This window comes from Haliotis asinina, chromosome 14 (assembly GCF_037392515.1).
Source record: "Haliotis asinina isolate JCU_RB_2024 chromosome 14, JCU_Hal_asi_v2, whole genome shotgun sequence".
In the NCBI taxonomy this organism is placed as follows: Eukaryota; Metazoa; Mollusca; class Gastropoda; order Lepetellida; family Haliotidae; genus Haliotis; species Haliotis asinina.
The window spans coordinates 28,491,262-28,505,657 of record NC_090293.1 but is presented as its reverse complement, the minus strand read 5'-3'; the positions used below and the strand labels follow the sequence as shown (position 1 = coordinate 28,505,657).

Sequence of the window (14,396 nt, the reverse complement as noted above, 5' to 3'; positions counted from 1 at the left end):
TTTGTTTTATGTTATTTAGAACAGCAATATTCCAGCAATATCAAGTTAGGGGGCACCTGCAATAGGTTGCTGATGCTGATGAGGCAACCCTGGGATTCAAACCAGTTATTTATACTCTTGATGTGAGTAAGGGGCACAACTCAACAATACGTTTGTGCAGATGTAGACCTCTACAAAGCATAAATGCAAGTATAGTAATCAGTCTTGAATTGTAGCATGTATATCATATTAACTCTGTATTGTAACACCTACTGTCACACACACCTTGAACAGCAATATTCATTTACATGTACTATTTTCACAGCAATTGTTAGAGAAGACTCACAATGAGGTTTCAGTGGTGGCAAGTGAGTGAGTTTAGCTTTACGTTGCACTCTACAATATTCCATCTGCCTGGCGGCAGTGTGTAGATAATTAACTCTGGACCAGACAATCCAGTGATCAACAGCATGAGCATCGATCTACACATTTGGGATACAATGACATGTGCCAACCTGACTACCCAATGAGAAATATGGGTTCCTGTGCTGACTATCAATTCCAACCCGGATCTTCACAGGTAGCAGGGGCAAGAGACTATACAGTGCAATTGAAGTACATGATTGCCTGTCATTTAGTCACACATACAAACATCTGACTACAGTTATGTGTTTACTCTTTCAATCCATCCTAGAGTCAGGCAAATGAAAATAATTTGAACATGTAGTTCATTTTCTGAAAGCATCTTGTAGTTCAAAATGGTTGAATCTTTATGAAATTGAAATTGAATCAGTGTGACCTAAAGATGACTTTGAATGGGTCATGGTTTGGAGAGTTTCAGTTACTTTGTGTGAAATTCTAAAGGATGCTAGATGCTATTACAGTGTTGCTCCATTTATAAAGTAATAATTGGTTTTCTTCATGTAAAGTGCCTGAAGTGTTTTTGCTTGACCCCAAATTTATATGAATGTCTGAACAGGTTTTAACTCCCCCTTAGTTCAGAAATAATGTCTGAACTGGTTTTATCTTCCCTTATTTCAGAAGTAATGACTGAATTATTGTCTGACCTGTATTTTTTATGCAATGTCTGAACAGGTTTTATCAAACGCTAAGTACATGTATCATGTCTGAACTGTTTTTCACAAGCCTGCATTTAGATATAACATCTGAATTGTTTTCACCTCCTTTTAGGATGTGGTAAAACATGTTCAGACATCACACATAAACAAAGTTTATTGTCTGAACAGTTTTTATCTCATTCTTAGTGGGTGTCCTTCCAGTAATCCATCCCTCAGCACATTGACATTTGATAAAAGTAGCCAAAGAACAATCTATGATTAATGTAATAATATTTACGATCATACATATACATTAGATTTCAAACAATAGAAGGAAAATTGCAACTTTCAAATATATCACTCTCACATTCACCCTTCAGAAATCAGCCTGAATACAGTAATTCCTTGACACTCTCAAGACAAATTTGATTAAAGTCACATTATGAACACTTGCTATGAAACATGCTACACTTGTTCTCAGTTCCAATATTTCAGGATCAAAGAATTCATTAATTTACAGTATGTACATTCTTCATTGTGATAGATCATTTATTAATGAGAACATACTTGTTTGATAATTCCAGAGTTAGCTGTTTCAGACAGGGTAAGGCTTCAGCATTGATTTGTCATAAGTAATCAAAATATGAACATGTCAAATCAGCAATGGATGGGTTCATGTTAATGGAATATTAGGAAAATCTGGCTTGCCAATTATATCAAATTAATTTAATCAAGACCTAATCAATCATTGTATTTACTTGCAATGTCAAAGATGCAATATTAATACCATTTTAATGTGCAGCAAATTCAATACAAAATTTGCACTAATATCAATTTGACACTCATCCCTGAAAGTTTTTCTCATTTCGCAAAGTTTTTGCCATTTCACAAAGTCAAACCTGTAACCTTCATAGATACACCAGACCACATGATTACCTCGCTCACAAAGTCAGAATATGCTCCATTGAAACTTCACTTATTACTTCGATGATTTCAAACTGACAAGTCTATTACAAGCATGAATTCACCAACAGCTATGTTGTAATGCAGGGCGTGATGACGTAGACAGAGTCGTTGCCAAAATGGCTTCAAGAGCTGTGTAAGAAAGTCTGACAAAATAATGCAGGATATAATAGTTAGACACTTACCCATTTCGCCTGTATATCGGTGCAGTATAAACAATATGAGCCTCTCTCGCTAACATACACACTGCTCTCAATGTCCTATAGTGACGTGCATCAATTAACGAGAATCGTGTTTTTGTTCCAGTCGAATCAATATCTTTCTCCATACCAGGGTGCAAAACAGTAGGGTGAAATTTTCGGGCTTAAAAGCCTTTAATGACTTAGAGTGTCAATAGACCCTAACTGGTTTTCTCTGTTCAAGAGGAGAGATATAATGCGTGTTAAGAGTAAAAGCCTGTCCCACCGTTTCTGCTTCCTCGCTGTAAGTGGCGATACAAACTTGTGTGTCCCTAAACATGGCAAGATTGTACATAGGAAATTACAGCACTACAGTGCAGGCTAATTAAAGACACGTCTCGACATAGAGGACAGTCAAGCTGAAACACAGAACCGCTTTTAATTGCTGGCTCCAGTGGACACATATCCATAGAGGGACTCTAATTCCTTCTTTCCTCTCCAAATTAAGGAATCTGACGTGACAGGATTTTGCAATTTCCAAACGAAAAAGAATGGCTTTGATCAAGGGGTTGAGACCCCTCACACTCCATTTCGACTATATCCACCATTTTTCAATTTCCTGTAAACCATAACTTCATTTTCGTCCATTTTATAAAAACAGACAGCTGGCACTATCGCGAGAGGAGCAGCATACAAGACCACTTAACAATGATAACCTATGCAGAACATGTATTATCCAAAGAGAGGCTCTAAACCAGCAAGCATGTCTCGATGAAATATCAGCTTCTCCACTAATTAGCTCGTAAGTGACAATGTCAAAAAATCTATACATAACAGAGACGATGCATTCATTAAAGCAACACTGTCATTTATATCAATACAAGGCTCTTGTTTGTAGCAGAAAAGTCTGCTTCTCTCTAAGCGATAATTGGAGTCTTTCTACAGTGCCTAATATTTGTACCATGAAACTAGAAACAGCCAGATTCAAGAGCATGAAACCATCTAATTTGGAAAGCCAATTATGGTTGTTTTTTTCAATAAAACTTTGCCGATTAAAAGACATCTTTTACGATTTAGCAGTTTATGACATTATCAATTTAAATAACCACAGGAGATAGTTAAGAAAATATTTTAGATATGTTTGTTTCCAGTGATATAGGAAATGAGATGAGAAGAACAATTCGCTGCAAAGAGACCCCTGCAGATATCTGAATATTTCCAATGTGGGAAAAAAAAAAAGAATTAGAGCTGGCATTTCAGAATTTTCTATGAGCAGTATCGTTAAAATTTGCCAAATTATTTTCTATGCATTGATTTTCTTTGACTGTAGGTTTTATACCACCACTCTTTAATAATAAAGAAAACCAACTTCAAAGACAAAACTGAAACTTGCTTTTCAGGAAGTCCTCTTTAACAGAAAATAATTATGAAATTAGGTAAATTTGTTCTTGTATCAGAAAAGGGAAACTCAAGGCCCTATAATGAAGCAAATTTGCTGCTTTTAAGTCTCAAATCAATAGTTCTTTCTACCATTAACAATATAAAAGGCTTTACTTCAGTGTAAACAGTTGCTTAATGATGGCCTGCCCAAACCAGCTGATTTATTGCTTAGGGGAGACTCAAGTCAATCTTTTTAATTTATATTCAAATCAAACGAAATTCTATTGATACAATCATAATTGTGTGTACATAATGGAAACAAAGTATATATTGACCAGTTGTCATGTCGATACAATCTTTGCCCGTCACCAAGGTTCGATACTTCATTGATTCTATGTTTTTGTAGTCTCACAAATTCCTGCCTATAGGTGTATACAGAGACTTCCATCCACCTGCCTAATTCTATTTGCTATACATCTGTTCAACCACTATTCTAACGACCAGCCCGTCAATCTTAGCATCAATCTTCCTTACTATCAACCCATATCAATCAATTCAACCATCTATCCATTCATCCATGTACACTAGACACTAATCCCTTACAACAGCATGTGCACAGTCCTTACAAATGACACTAGTCCCTTACATAAAGGTGTGTAGTGTCTCTTACACTAGCATGTGTACAGTCCCTTAAAAGTGAGACTGCCCCTTACAAAAGCATGTGTACAGTCCTTACAATTGACACTTGCCCTTACAAAAGCATGTGTACAGTCTCTTACAACTAACACCAGTCCCTTACAAAAGCATGTGTAGAATCTCTTACAAAACCATGTGTACAGTCCCTACAAAGGCATGAGTACAATACCTTACAAATAACAACAAATTACAGCAAGCAAATACACAGTCCTTTACAGTAACATGTGCATGGCTCCAAAGAATCCACACTAGCCCTTTACTGAAGAACTGACTCAGTCTATTACAACAAGTAAATATTATATTGTTTGGGATGACAGTACATCCCAAACAAGTGAAACATACTGGATGTAGTTCACATGTCCAAAACTCTCACGAGACTTCATACTCACTTTTGCTGTGTGATAATCTGTAAACTTAAGACACACCAGTTCCCTTCAAACAGGAGACATGTCGTTGTATCATTGCAGCACCCATGGATGGGAGTACATCATGTTGTTGCCGATGGGCCCACAAAGCCGTGACAGCCCCGTCTGATTAGAGGAGGTTGTATAAAGAGTAAATCCGAGTACGATAATTTGCTACTTTGCTCTGAGTTGACTCAGTGACTAACTTAGGAGAAGATTATCCTCTCATTGGACCAACTCTATCAGGGGTCTCGTTTGATTTTAATTACCTCCCTTGCATTATGTCAGTGTATAATTAGGCAAGGCTTTGTTAAATTAATGAATGCTCATTTCGTTGTGATTAGTCTGATGAGACTGTAATTAGAATGAATGAGAACTTAATAATTAATAATTGATAATTGTAATTACACTGCGCAAGAGCAATGCCCCATCTAACACTAAAACTAGCGGCTTCATGCATACTTGATATACATAGGTCAATAGTCATTCAACATACTTAGTGAACAATTTAAAATCTTAAAGACGGCACTATCTGTGATTAGGGCTAAAGTAATGTACGCAACAGAATTCTATGCCAATTAATTTGAGTGGATGCTGATATTTTTAAAATCCATAGCATAGATTCCATCGCAAGATTCCTAAAGTACATTGTAATTAAATAGGGATTTTGAAACATTCAGTTCCAAAGTTCATGCAGTAAACCTTTCTGCTTGTAATATGGTAGGTTTGGATGGTGGATTAATCAGGTACTATATGTCTGAGTGCTGCTTGTGGTTGTTAAAGTCAAATATGTTCATAAAATAACATCTTTCATAATGCCCCATTGTTTGTGAGGTCACAATGCTCATGAAATAACATCTTTCATATTGTTCATGAGGCCACAATGCTCATGAAATAATATCTTTCATAATACCCAACTGTTTGAGAGGTCACAATACTGATGAAATAATATCTTTCATAATGCCCCATTGTTTGTGAGGTCACAATGCTGATGAAATGACATCTTTCATAATGCCCCATTGTTTGTGAGGTCACAATGTTCGTGAAGTAATATGTTTCATGATGCAATTGTTTGTGAGGTCACAGTGTTCATAAAAAAGATTTTCATAATGTCATTGTAAGGTCACAATGGGGCATCATGAATAATGTCCTTCATGAAGACCACTGTGAAATAATTTTGTTTGTCAGCTCATATTAACCATGAAGTGACACTGTTCATGATGTCATGTTTGTGATGTCATTTCATTCATTAGGTCACAATCATGAAGTATTACCATTCATGACACCACATTTGTGCATTTTTTTTTTATTCATGTGGTCAATTAACTTGAGAGGAAAATATTAATGAGATCTCAGTGATGAACATCACTAGGCTTAGTGAGACAGTATGCATGGTATGCAGAGTGGCCTGTTTCAAAGTGCATTATATTCAGCAATAAGATACATTGTATCACCTGTCACCTGAGACTATACACATTCATGATGTGTAGCTCATGCCTCAGATCAAGGACAAGGCTGTGAACCAAACTCAGTCAGCAGATACTGATGTCGAAAGAAGCAGCTCTTCAGTGCATCACCTTCAGCTATCAACCATACTCCTGTTCAGCCAATCCAATGTCTAACCAAGGACCAAGCTGCGAATCAAACCAACAATCAGCAGATCCTGGCATCCAAGGGAAGCAACCCTTCTGTGCTATAGTGCAGCACCTTCAGCTATCAACCACACTCACCAAAACCCTGTTCAGCCGATCAATCAAATAAATGCCAGTCCCAGCTTTTACAATAGATCACAAGCAATCTACAGAAGCTAATAAAACAACCAGCCAATTCAAAATCTGTACGATAAAACTTTCCAAATCAATTGACCTTTATTCTTGAGAGGATCTGTAGCAAGTCTATAGCTGGAATCCCTATTGTTCCATTAGCCTTGTGTTACACTGCATTAGCAGGCCCATATAACAGCATATATCACCCACAGCTTCAGCATGAGCTTCAGAAAAACAACGTACATGTCCATCAACTACTTCAAACTGATTGATGAATACACAATTTCAAGCCGTAAAAGAAAACGTGAGTATGTTAGCGTGTAGCGAGTTGAATTAGCTGGGATGCCCTTTGGCTTGTTTACACACAGAAGGAAAAGCTCAGCTGCACCTTAGTAGTGGAAGACCGATAAAGGATATGTAAAAACACAATAAATTAAACTTGAAAGTTTGCTTGATATAATTACTGAAAGAAAATGTTTAAAACTTCAAGGGTATTAGATAGTTAAGAAATGATGATAAAATGGTATATTTGAGTCCCTGATGGTGTTGCCTTTCCACTGCTGATAAATAACATATACTACAAGATTAAAGCAAAAACTGCTTGCTAAATTATTGTTGAATTCAATGTGAAAAACACATGATGAGATGGTGAAAATTATGTTGACTTGTCTATCTGCAGGAGTCATCTAACAAGCGTTCTTGTCAAATCACGAGTAAAACAACCCCTAAGAAAGTTTGTGTAAACAACAAACTTCATCTGAGATGCTTGACAAGCAATTCTTCTGTGAACATATTAAATGAAGATAATACTTGTCATTTGTGATGCAGTAATGGCAGGTTAAGGCAAATGGCAGTTTCTGTGTACATAAAGAACAATTAAAACAACATTCCCCTACCACAATTGCCTGTGTTAGATGTATTATACTTTGCCAAGCTAATGCATACTCTACAGTTATGTTTCTGTACATTAAAACCTAACATAAACACTCAATTCTTACATGATGTAATGGGGTTTTTATTATCCATTGAATTAATACAGCTGTTTGAACCAATTCCTCTTTCCATTCAGATTCTGAAGCACATTCTCCAGACCTAGGTTCTCTTCCCTAGCGGCAAACCTCCCATCATCCACACTTTGTCCTCTCTCTATCCCGGCTGTCCACGAAAACCCACACACCAACCTCTCCCCACTCACAGATTATCCTTCTCTCCAACAGTCTGTCCTTACCCAAATTCTCACCTATCCACCATGTGATTCCCTTCCATCTCCACCCACTGACACACTCCTGCCTTCATCATCTCAAGCTATACAACCCCTCCAAGCTCACACACCACTCCTCTCCCCACCCACAGACCATGTTTACCTCTCTCCCTTGTTGTCCTCACCCAAATTCTCACCTCTCCCTCTCGACTGATTACCTCCCATCTCCACCCATCTCCTCTTTCCATCATCCCCTGCCTACTCCCTCCAAGTTCACACACCACCCCCCTCCTCTCCCACAGACCATGTTTACCTCTCCCCACTCCACCTCTGTCCTTTCCCAAATTCTCACCTCTCCACCAACCGATGTACTTCCATTTGCACCCATAGGCACAATCCCCCTCCCTCTCCACACCTACTCATTCCATCCCCACACACAGATCGTCTTTTCTTTTCCCCAGATTATCCTTACCCCTCTGTCATCTCCTGACCAACACATTCTCCTCTCCCCCACAACATAACCACAACCCCCACCCTGTTATTCAACCTCATCCCACCATCCTTTTCATTCTACGCTGCCTGCTTCCCACTCTCCGTTATTTCCAGGAAAATCTATCGATACAATTAACTTCACGGAAGAGCTGCCCAAGTCACAAAACAAGTGCTTGAAAGTCACTCTTGACACAGCGTGGCATAATATAACACAAACACAACACAAGTAACACAAGGGGCACCTACCTGTCACTCCACTGTTGTCTAGTCTCAGTACCTCCTCACCAGTCAGCTTGTTTTGCGGAGACAGTTTTCCGTTCATATTGCAAATGGGATCTGTAACACGGGGAAACACAACCACCATACATTACAAGCCATTTCAATTTTTAAGAATCTTGTCAGCATCATTATTTGACAAACTGGCAAGCAAGAGTGAAACCATGACTGTTTCATCTCAAGAAGGACCTGGGACCTTGCATAAACATATCGCCACTTAAAGCTGGCAAGGGTGTAGATATGCCACTGTAATCATAGCAAACCACTAAATGTACTTCAATTACATTGTAGCCATACAGCTAAATGCACCTCTATTAGCAATGTGGCCTACAGACATATAATACAGGATTGGGTTTCGCCAATCTCAAGTCATGGGCGCTCTCAGGCCTTTTAGCCAATAAATCCTGCACCCACTAGAGAGAAAGAGAGTGGTTCACTTCACTACAGTGTAACAGGCACTTGATGCCATCTATTCATGTTCAGGGCAAAGCTTTTTGATAAGTGGGCCCTGAACAGGCATAAGAAGGATATTCAATACTGGTACCACTTTAAAACATTAGAGATTGAAAGACAATAGATGCTGTGAATGAGTTCTCCTCTGTCAATATGTGATGTCCTAATAGGGTCATCATCAATTAATGAATATCGGTGATTTTGTGAGCAAACTTTTGCGGAATAAGTCTCACTACTTTTATAATTAGGAAAACTGATCATCGCAGGATAATTGCTATCTAAAACATTCAAAACTGAGCCTGTTTTTTCTGAATATAGGGTATAACAACTGGCACTTTTTGAAATAACAAAGAATGAGGAGCTGACTTATAGATTTCAACTTTTCAATTTGACAATTGCATACATGTACGAAATAACCCATGTACGCTTGTTTGATATTGATAACAGCACCTGTACAGACACTTCTTACTAAAATAATTACTAAGCTGAAATCCTAAAGTAAACTCTCTATAGATTGACAGAAGTATCTTATAAACATATTTAGGTTCAGAAACAGTTGAAACAAATGTGGTAAGTAGACGTTTCCTTGCTATGACATATCAACAAGATGAACAAAGATACATTACAATTAAAACTAGTTCAAATTAAGCTTAGTGGAACCCGAATATGCTGAAATAGATCTAAACCAAACTGAATCATTTGATAGGTGTACAGCTATATTGTGACACATATCTAGTCTATGAAATTAACATATTTTACAGAAAGAAACTTCCTTACATCATCCTAACAAAATACCTGTAAGAGCAGTAATGTTGATTTGCACGAGCTATATTTGTGGCAGGGTCTGAATGACAGACAAAATCACATCCACAACTTAAGATTGTAGTAATTTTCTCTTTGTTGATTTATGTGGAATGGTATTCATGTTAATGCATTGGTGGAATTAAAGATCATTCATAACCTCAAAACCTTTCCTGTTCAAGATGCAGTTATCTAAATGAACTATTTTTTTTGTGCGTGTGTGTGTGTGTGTGTGTGTGTGTGTGTGTGTGTGTGTGCGCGTGCGTGCGTGCATGCATGTATAAGCACCATGAGCAACTACTTGATGCTTAGACATAGGGCGCTATATCAATGTACTTATTATCATTAATATTATTGTCATTGCCACACCTCTCAATGTCTGGCTGTTCTAGCTCAGGGTACGTTCTATGTAACATGGTTTTACCCATTCAGATACTCAATTCCTGGCCATGTGAATCACTGGATAGTCTGGTCCAGACTCGATTATTTACAGACTGCCACAATATAGCTGGAATATTGCTGAAACTGATGTAAAGCTAAACTGCTGCCTCAATTTGTTCTCATTCAGTCAGGATAGCAAGTTAACGATGATAAAAAAATGAAACAAACAGCTTTATTGATAACAACTTCTTATTTATTTATTCTTACATCATCACTTTTAGCTTGATAATAATGTAAAAATCTCATTGAAACGTCACACTGGAATAAACAAGAAGCTGTCATCCACAAAGTTGTATGTCTCATTTTTGAGTCACCAACTTCTAGAATGCCGATCAAACAACTAACAATGATAACTCCATGGTAACCGAACATAAATATTACCTTTCACAAGTAGTTTCCTGCCAAGATAAAAGCTTTTGTCTTCGAAGTCAAATTCATTCAACTTGAGCAAGCACAAGTATATTCACCAGTGAAACACAAGAACTGAACTACTTTCATTTCTCTGAGATGTTTATAGCTCTCAACTGAGGGAACATCAAACTAGAGAATTAGATTGCCTAGAAATTAAATATTAATTATATGCGGACATTATACAGTGGTTTGTCAATTAACTAAGTCTTACTGCTGGTTTCTCATTACCAGCATTAAGTGTTCTGGGCAAAGATATGCTCTTTCCATTAAACAAGGCCCCATCAACGTGTGAGGGACTGCTGAGATGCCATTAGAGGCCTCCAACTCAAGGACCCAGCAGTCAAAGAATCAGCAAATAGTGACAATAGAATTGCTGGCTAAATGTACCTCAATTACAAAACAACATTGATGCAGTTTTAGGTTTCACAACTAAAAGCCCTGATCTGATGGTCCACACAGATCCAATTAACAACTTCACTCAAGCGAATGTAGGCTCGAGACACCAGACAAAGATACATGTCAGAAGATAGACTTTTAATCTTTTGATATTAACTGTTAAACTTTGTTAGGTACAGCTCACGTTTAGTCTTCATAATTGCAAATTTATTGCATAGTTTCATTATTCAATAACAAGTCAATTACATTGACAAATTTTTGCCAATAAAACGACCATTGTAAATTTGCTTAAAGCATGTTGAAGTAGTTTTCAAACTGCTAGTATAAATAGTGAAGGTCACTCCAGCAGAATTTTAGTTTACATTGCTTTAACCATTACCTCAGTCCTCAGGGATTTAGGGAAATTTATTGTTTCAGTTTCTAATAAACACAACTACTGGCTTTCACATTTCAAACCTTCAAGAGATATAGATAGGACTGAACTCAGATTTCAACTTATGTATTTCAGCAAATGAAATTAATTCTTCAACCTGGGGTTAGTACAGATGATCAAGTAACATGGAGCATCAGAAATTTGAAAAGAAACCTAAGAGAAACTCATTTTGAGGGACACTTAATTGAAATAAGACATGATCATCAATTATCAGAATTTTTCCTGTGGGAAACTCTAGGCTATGTATCTCATGGGAGGTAACATTACTATATGACGATACATATTACACAGAAACTAACTCACCTTAGGGTTCATATCATGATAAAAAAATTACTCTTGCATCTGTTTGTTGTTTTTTTTCAAAAGTCTCAAATAAAACTAATGATGTTTCCCATGAGATCAAAGGTTAAGTAGTTTGTCATCATGAGGTAATATAATGATTTTAGAAGAAAATGCTTTTGGCATAAATTTGTAAGCTTCTTTACATACAACTCTCTGTTTTGCAAGTTTCCAAGCAAACTAGTCACTGACAAACTTCACATTTAGAGTCAAGATAATGAAAAACAATATTCATTATACCAAGAGTCAGGGAAGGCTCAACAAGAAATTAATATCACAGTTTTAGCAGACTGTCTGAGAAAAACGACAAGTATTCGATTATGAACATTTATGAAACTAAACAAGTGAACAGTAAGTCATGTGATGTGTTTTTTCACAAAGGTTACACTTTATCCAATTACTGACTAATTCTTAAGCTATGATACACATTTCATTACAGGAGGCTTTTTTTCTGTTGACAAAGAGAACAAAACAACACCTTGAGATCCTAGTGACAAAAAGTTCAAATGATTCAATAACGACTTACCCACAAGGCTGTCGCAATGGAAAAATTAAGTTCTCATTTTTTACAAAACAGTCCCTTGTAATTCTCGGTGGAATGACACACGAGTGACAAGTTTCATGGGAAAAGGTAATTTTCTAATTACAATGCCTAGTCTACTGACGGGGCCCTTTTGGGGATAAACTATTGTTCAATGTTGTGACACTTACACTTTTTTGTGTTGTCTTTCTGGAACAGCTATTTGTGTTCGAAGCAATAGAAGTGAATTATTGAGTTAAAGCAGAAAATCAAATAACCGGTTTTACCATCAAAACTGACAGTCAAGTAGTCTCTGTAGATTCCTTGAAAAGACAATTAACGCTCCAGTAAATGCATTTGATTGAAAAAAGAGGAAAAAATCACATTCCATGTGCAAAATAATAAGAAGCGAACACATCCTTTGACACAGCAAGATTAGGTCAGGTGACTCTACTGTCAGATCTTGTGAGTGAAACTAGAAGATCATCCTGAGATATCAATGATTATGTGTCACGCTACACTGTATACGGTAAACAGGGAAGTTCAAAATATGCAAATTCTTACTTTGAAGTTGCTCGTTGGAATATCTTCCCAAACCCCTTCATGCATATTCATCCCACTAATGCATGTCACAAATCAACTTACCAACTTTGAACTTCTCAAATTTGATGTAAAATTATTCTATTTATCTTGACAAAACGCCAAAATTACCATATATAGGCACTTTTATTTGTACTCCTCCCTAAATAAACTGCTGAGTGAGCTTGGGAATAATTGAAACAAAATGGAACCGAAAGCTAATACTACTGTCACATGAAGATGCCTTTTAGCTGAAACAGTCAAACTATTGTGAAAACACTCTACTGAACTTGCATAGTGACTGAGTAGGGTTTTACACTGTTTTTGACAATAATCCAACAATATTATGGCACAGGACATCAGAAGTACTGCACAAATAGGACAAATGTGGGATCTGAACCTGGGTCTTCAGCATGACAATCAAACGCTAAACCATTCGACTACCCAGCCAGCCCCTGAAGTTTCAGAACTAAAGAGCATTTCTGAGTTGGGTTCAGACTTATCCATGATGTCCTGATGTTGAAATTGTACCAGCCAACACAATAAAGCTTTGATCATTTACAACAAAACAATTCTCATTATCCATGTTAAAATCTATATTAACTGTATTTCTTTTTTAACAAAGTGTTCAGCAAATCATGAATTTCATCACAGACTTGTAGTTTTTCCAGTTTTACTATTAGTTTGCTGCTACAGTAACACTCCATGGCTGGAAATCTGAATACCATATATTTGATATTTCTCTGTGACAACAATTCATTGATAAGTCCAAACCTGCAACACGTGTTACTCCAACATGGTATTGGAGTGAACATATCTCTTCTAGAGTTACTTATTACACTCATCAATTGTCATTCAAACTTCCATACAAACAAGTACAAGATATGGTGATGTAATTTAAAGGGGAACTGTGTTTTACTCAACGGGAAGTCCTTGCAAATTAAGTAATTCAAACCCTTTTTTTTTTATTAAATGTCCAATTCTATATAATACTCCACCAAATCGCAGCTGTAATAAACATGTATACCACCCTTCATCAAAACTGTGGAAACTGGAATCGGTCAACAGGCTCTTGGACAAAGATCCTTTTTATGTCAGAGTGTGAGTGAGTTTGGTTTCACACCACTTTTAGTAATATTCCAGCGATATTATGGCGAGGGACACCAGAAATGGGCTTCACACATTGTACCCAAGTGAGGAATCGAATCCAGGACTTTGGCATGACTAGCAAACACTTTAAACATTAGGCTACCCAACTGCCCCTTTAATGTCACATTGTGAATTGGTTGGAAGAAATGACTCAATGGGATCCAGGACTGTGATTTATGATACTGAGAGCACCTGTACATTAGGTATTATAAAGGTATTATGACATAGGATGAAATGGGTGTGTCTGGTGTATAAGTGTGGGATATTCACCAGCCTGATGGCTGTGGCTAGCGAGTTAACAAAGGCTTGACAGTCGGTAATGGATTTGGCTTTGGGCACAAGTAAAACATCGCATGTAGATACATATGTGAATGCGTGTCTGCATGTGATGTGGTAATGGGATGTGACACTTCTGATGCTACATGTGATCTGTGAAACGTGCAGGCAGCATATGTAACGTGTATACAATTACAGATCAGG

The 14,396-nt window shown here is 37.2% G+C and overlaps 1 protein-coding gene across 6 annotated transcripts in view; it reads right to left on the bottom strand.

Moving 5' to 3' along the window:
- Nucleotides 1–14,396, bottom strand: part of LOC137261144 (LIM domain only protein 3-like) — a 124,608-nt gene that overhangs the window by 20,646 nt on the left and 89,566 nt on the right. For 4 of the 6 annotated variants that reach the window (XM_067798842.1, XM_067798844.1, XM_067798843.1 and 1 more), the window contains one exon: nucleotides 8,365–8,454. In XM_067798842.1, coding sequence (XP_067654943.1) covers nucleotides 8,365–8,454 — 90 coding nt within the window. Of the gene's footprint in view, nucleotides 1–2,185; nucleotides 2,207–8,364; nucleotides 8,455–10,470; nucleotides 10,520–14,396 lie in introns of those variants that run through there. The other 2 variants (XM_067798846.1, XM_067798848.1) reach the window with 2 other exon arrangements.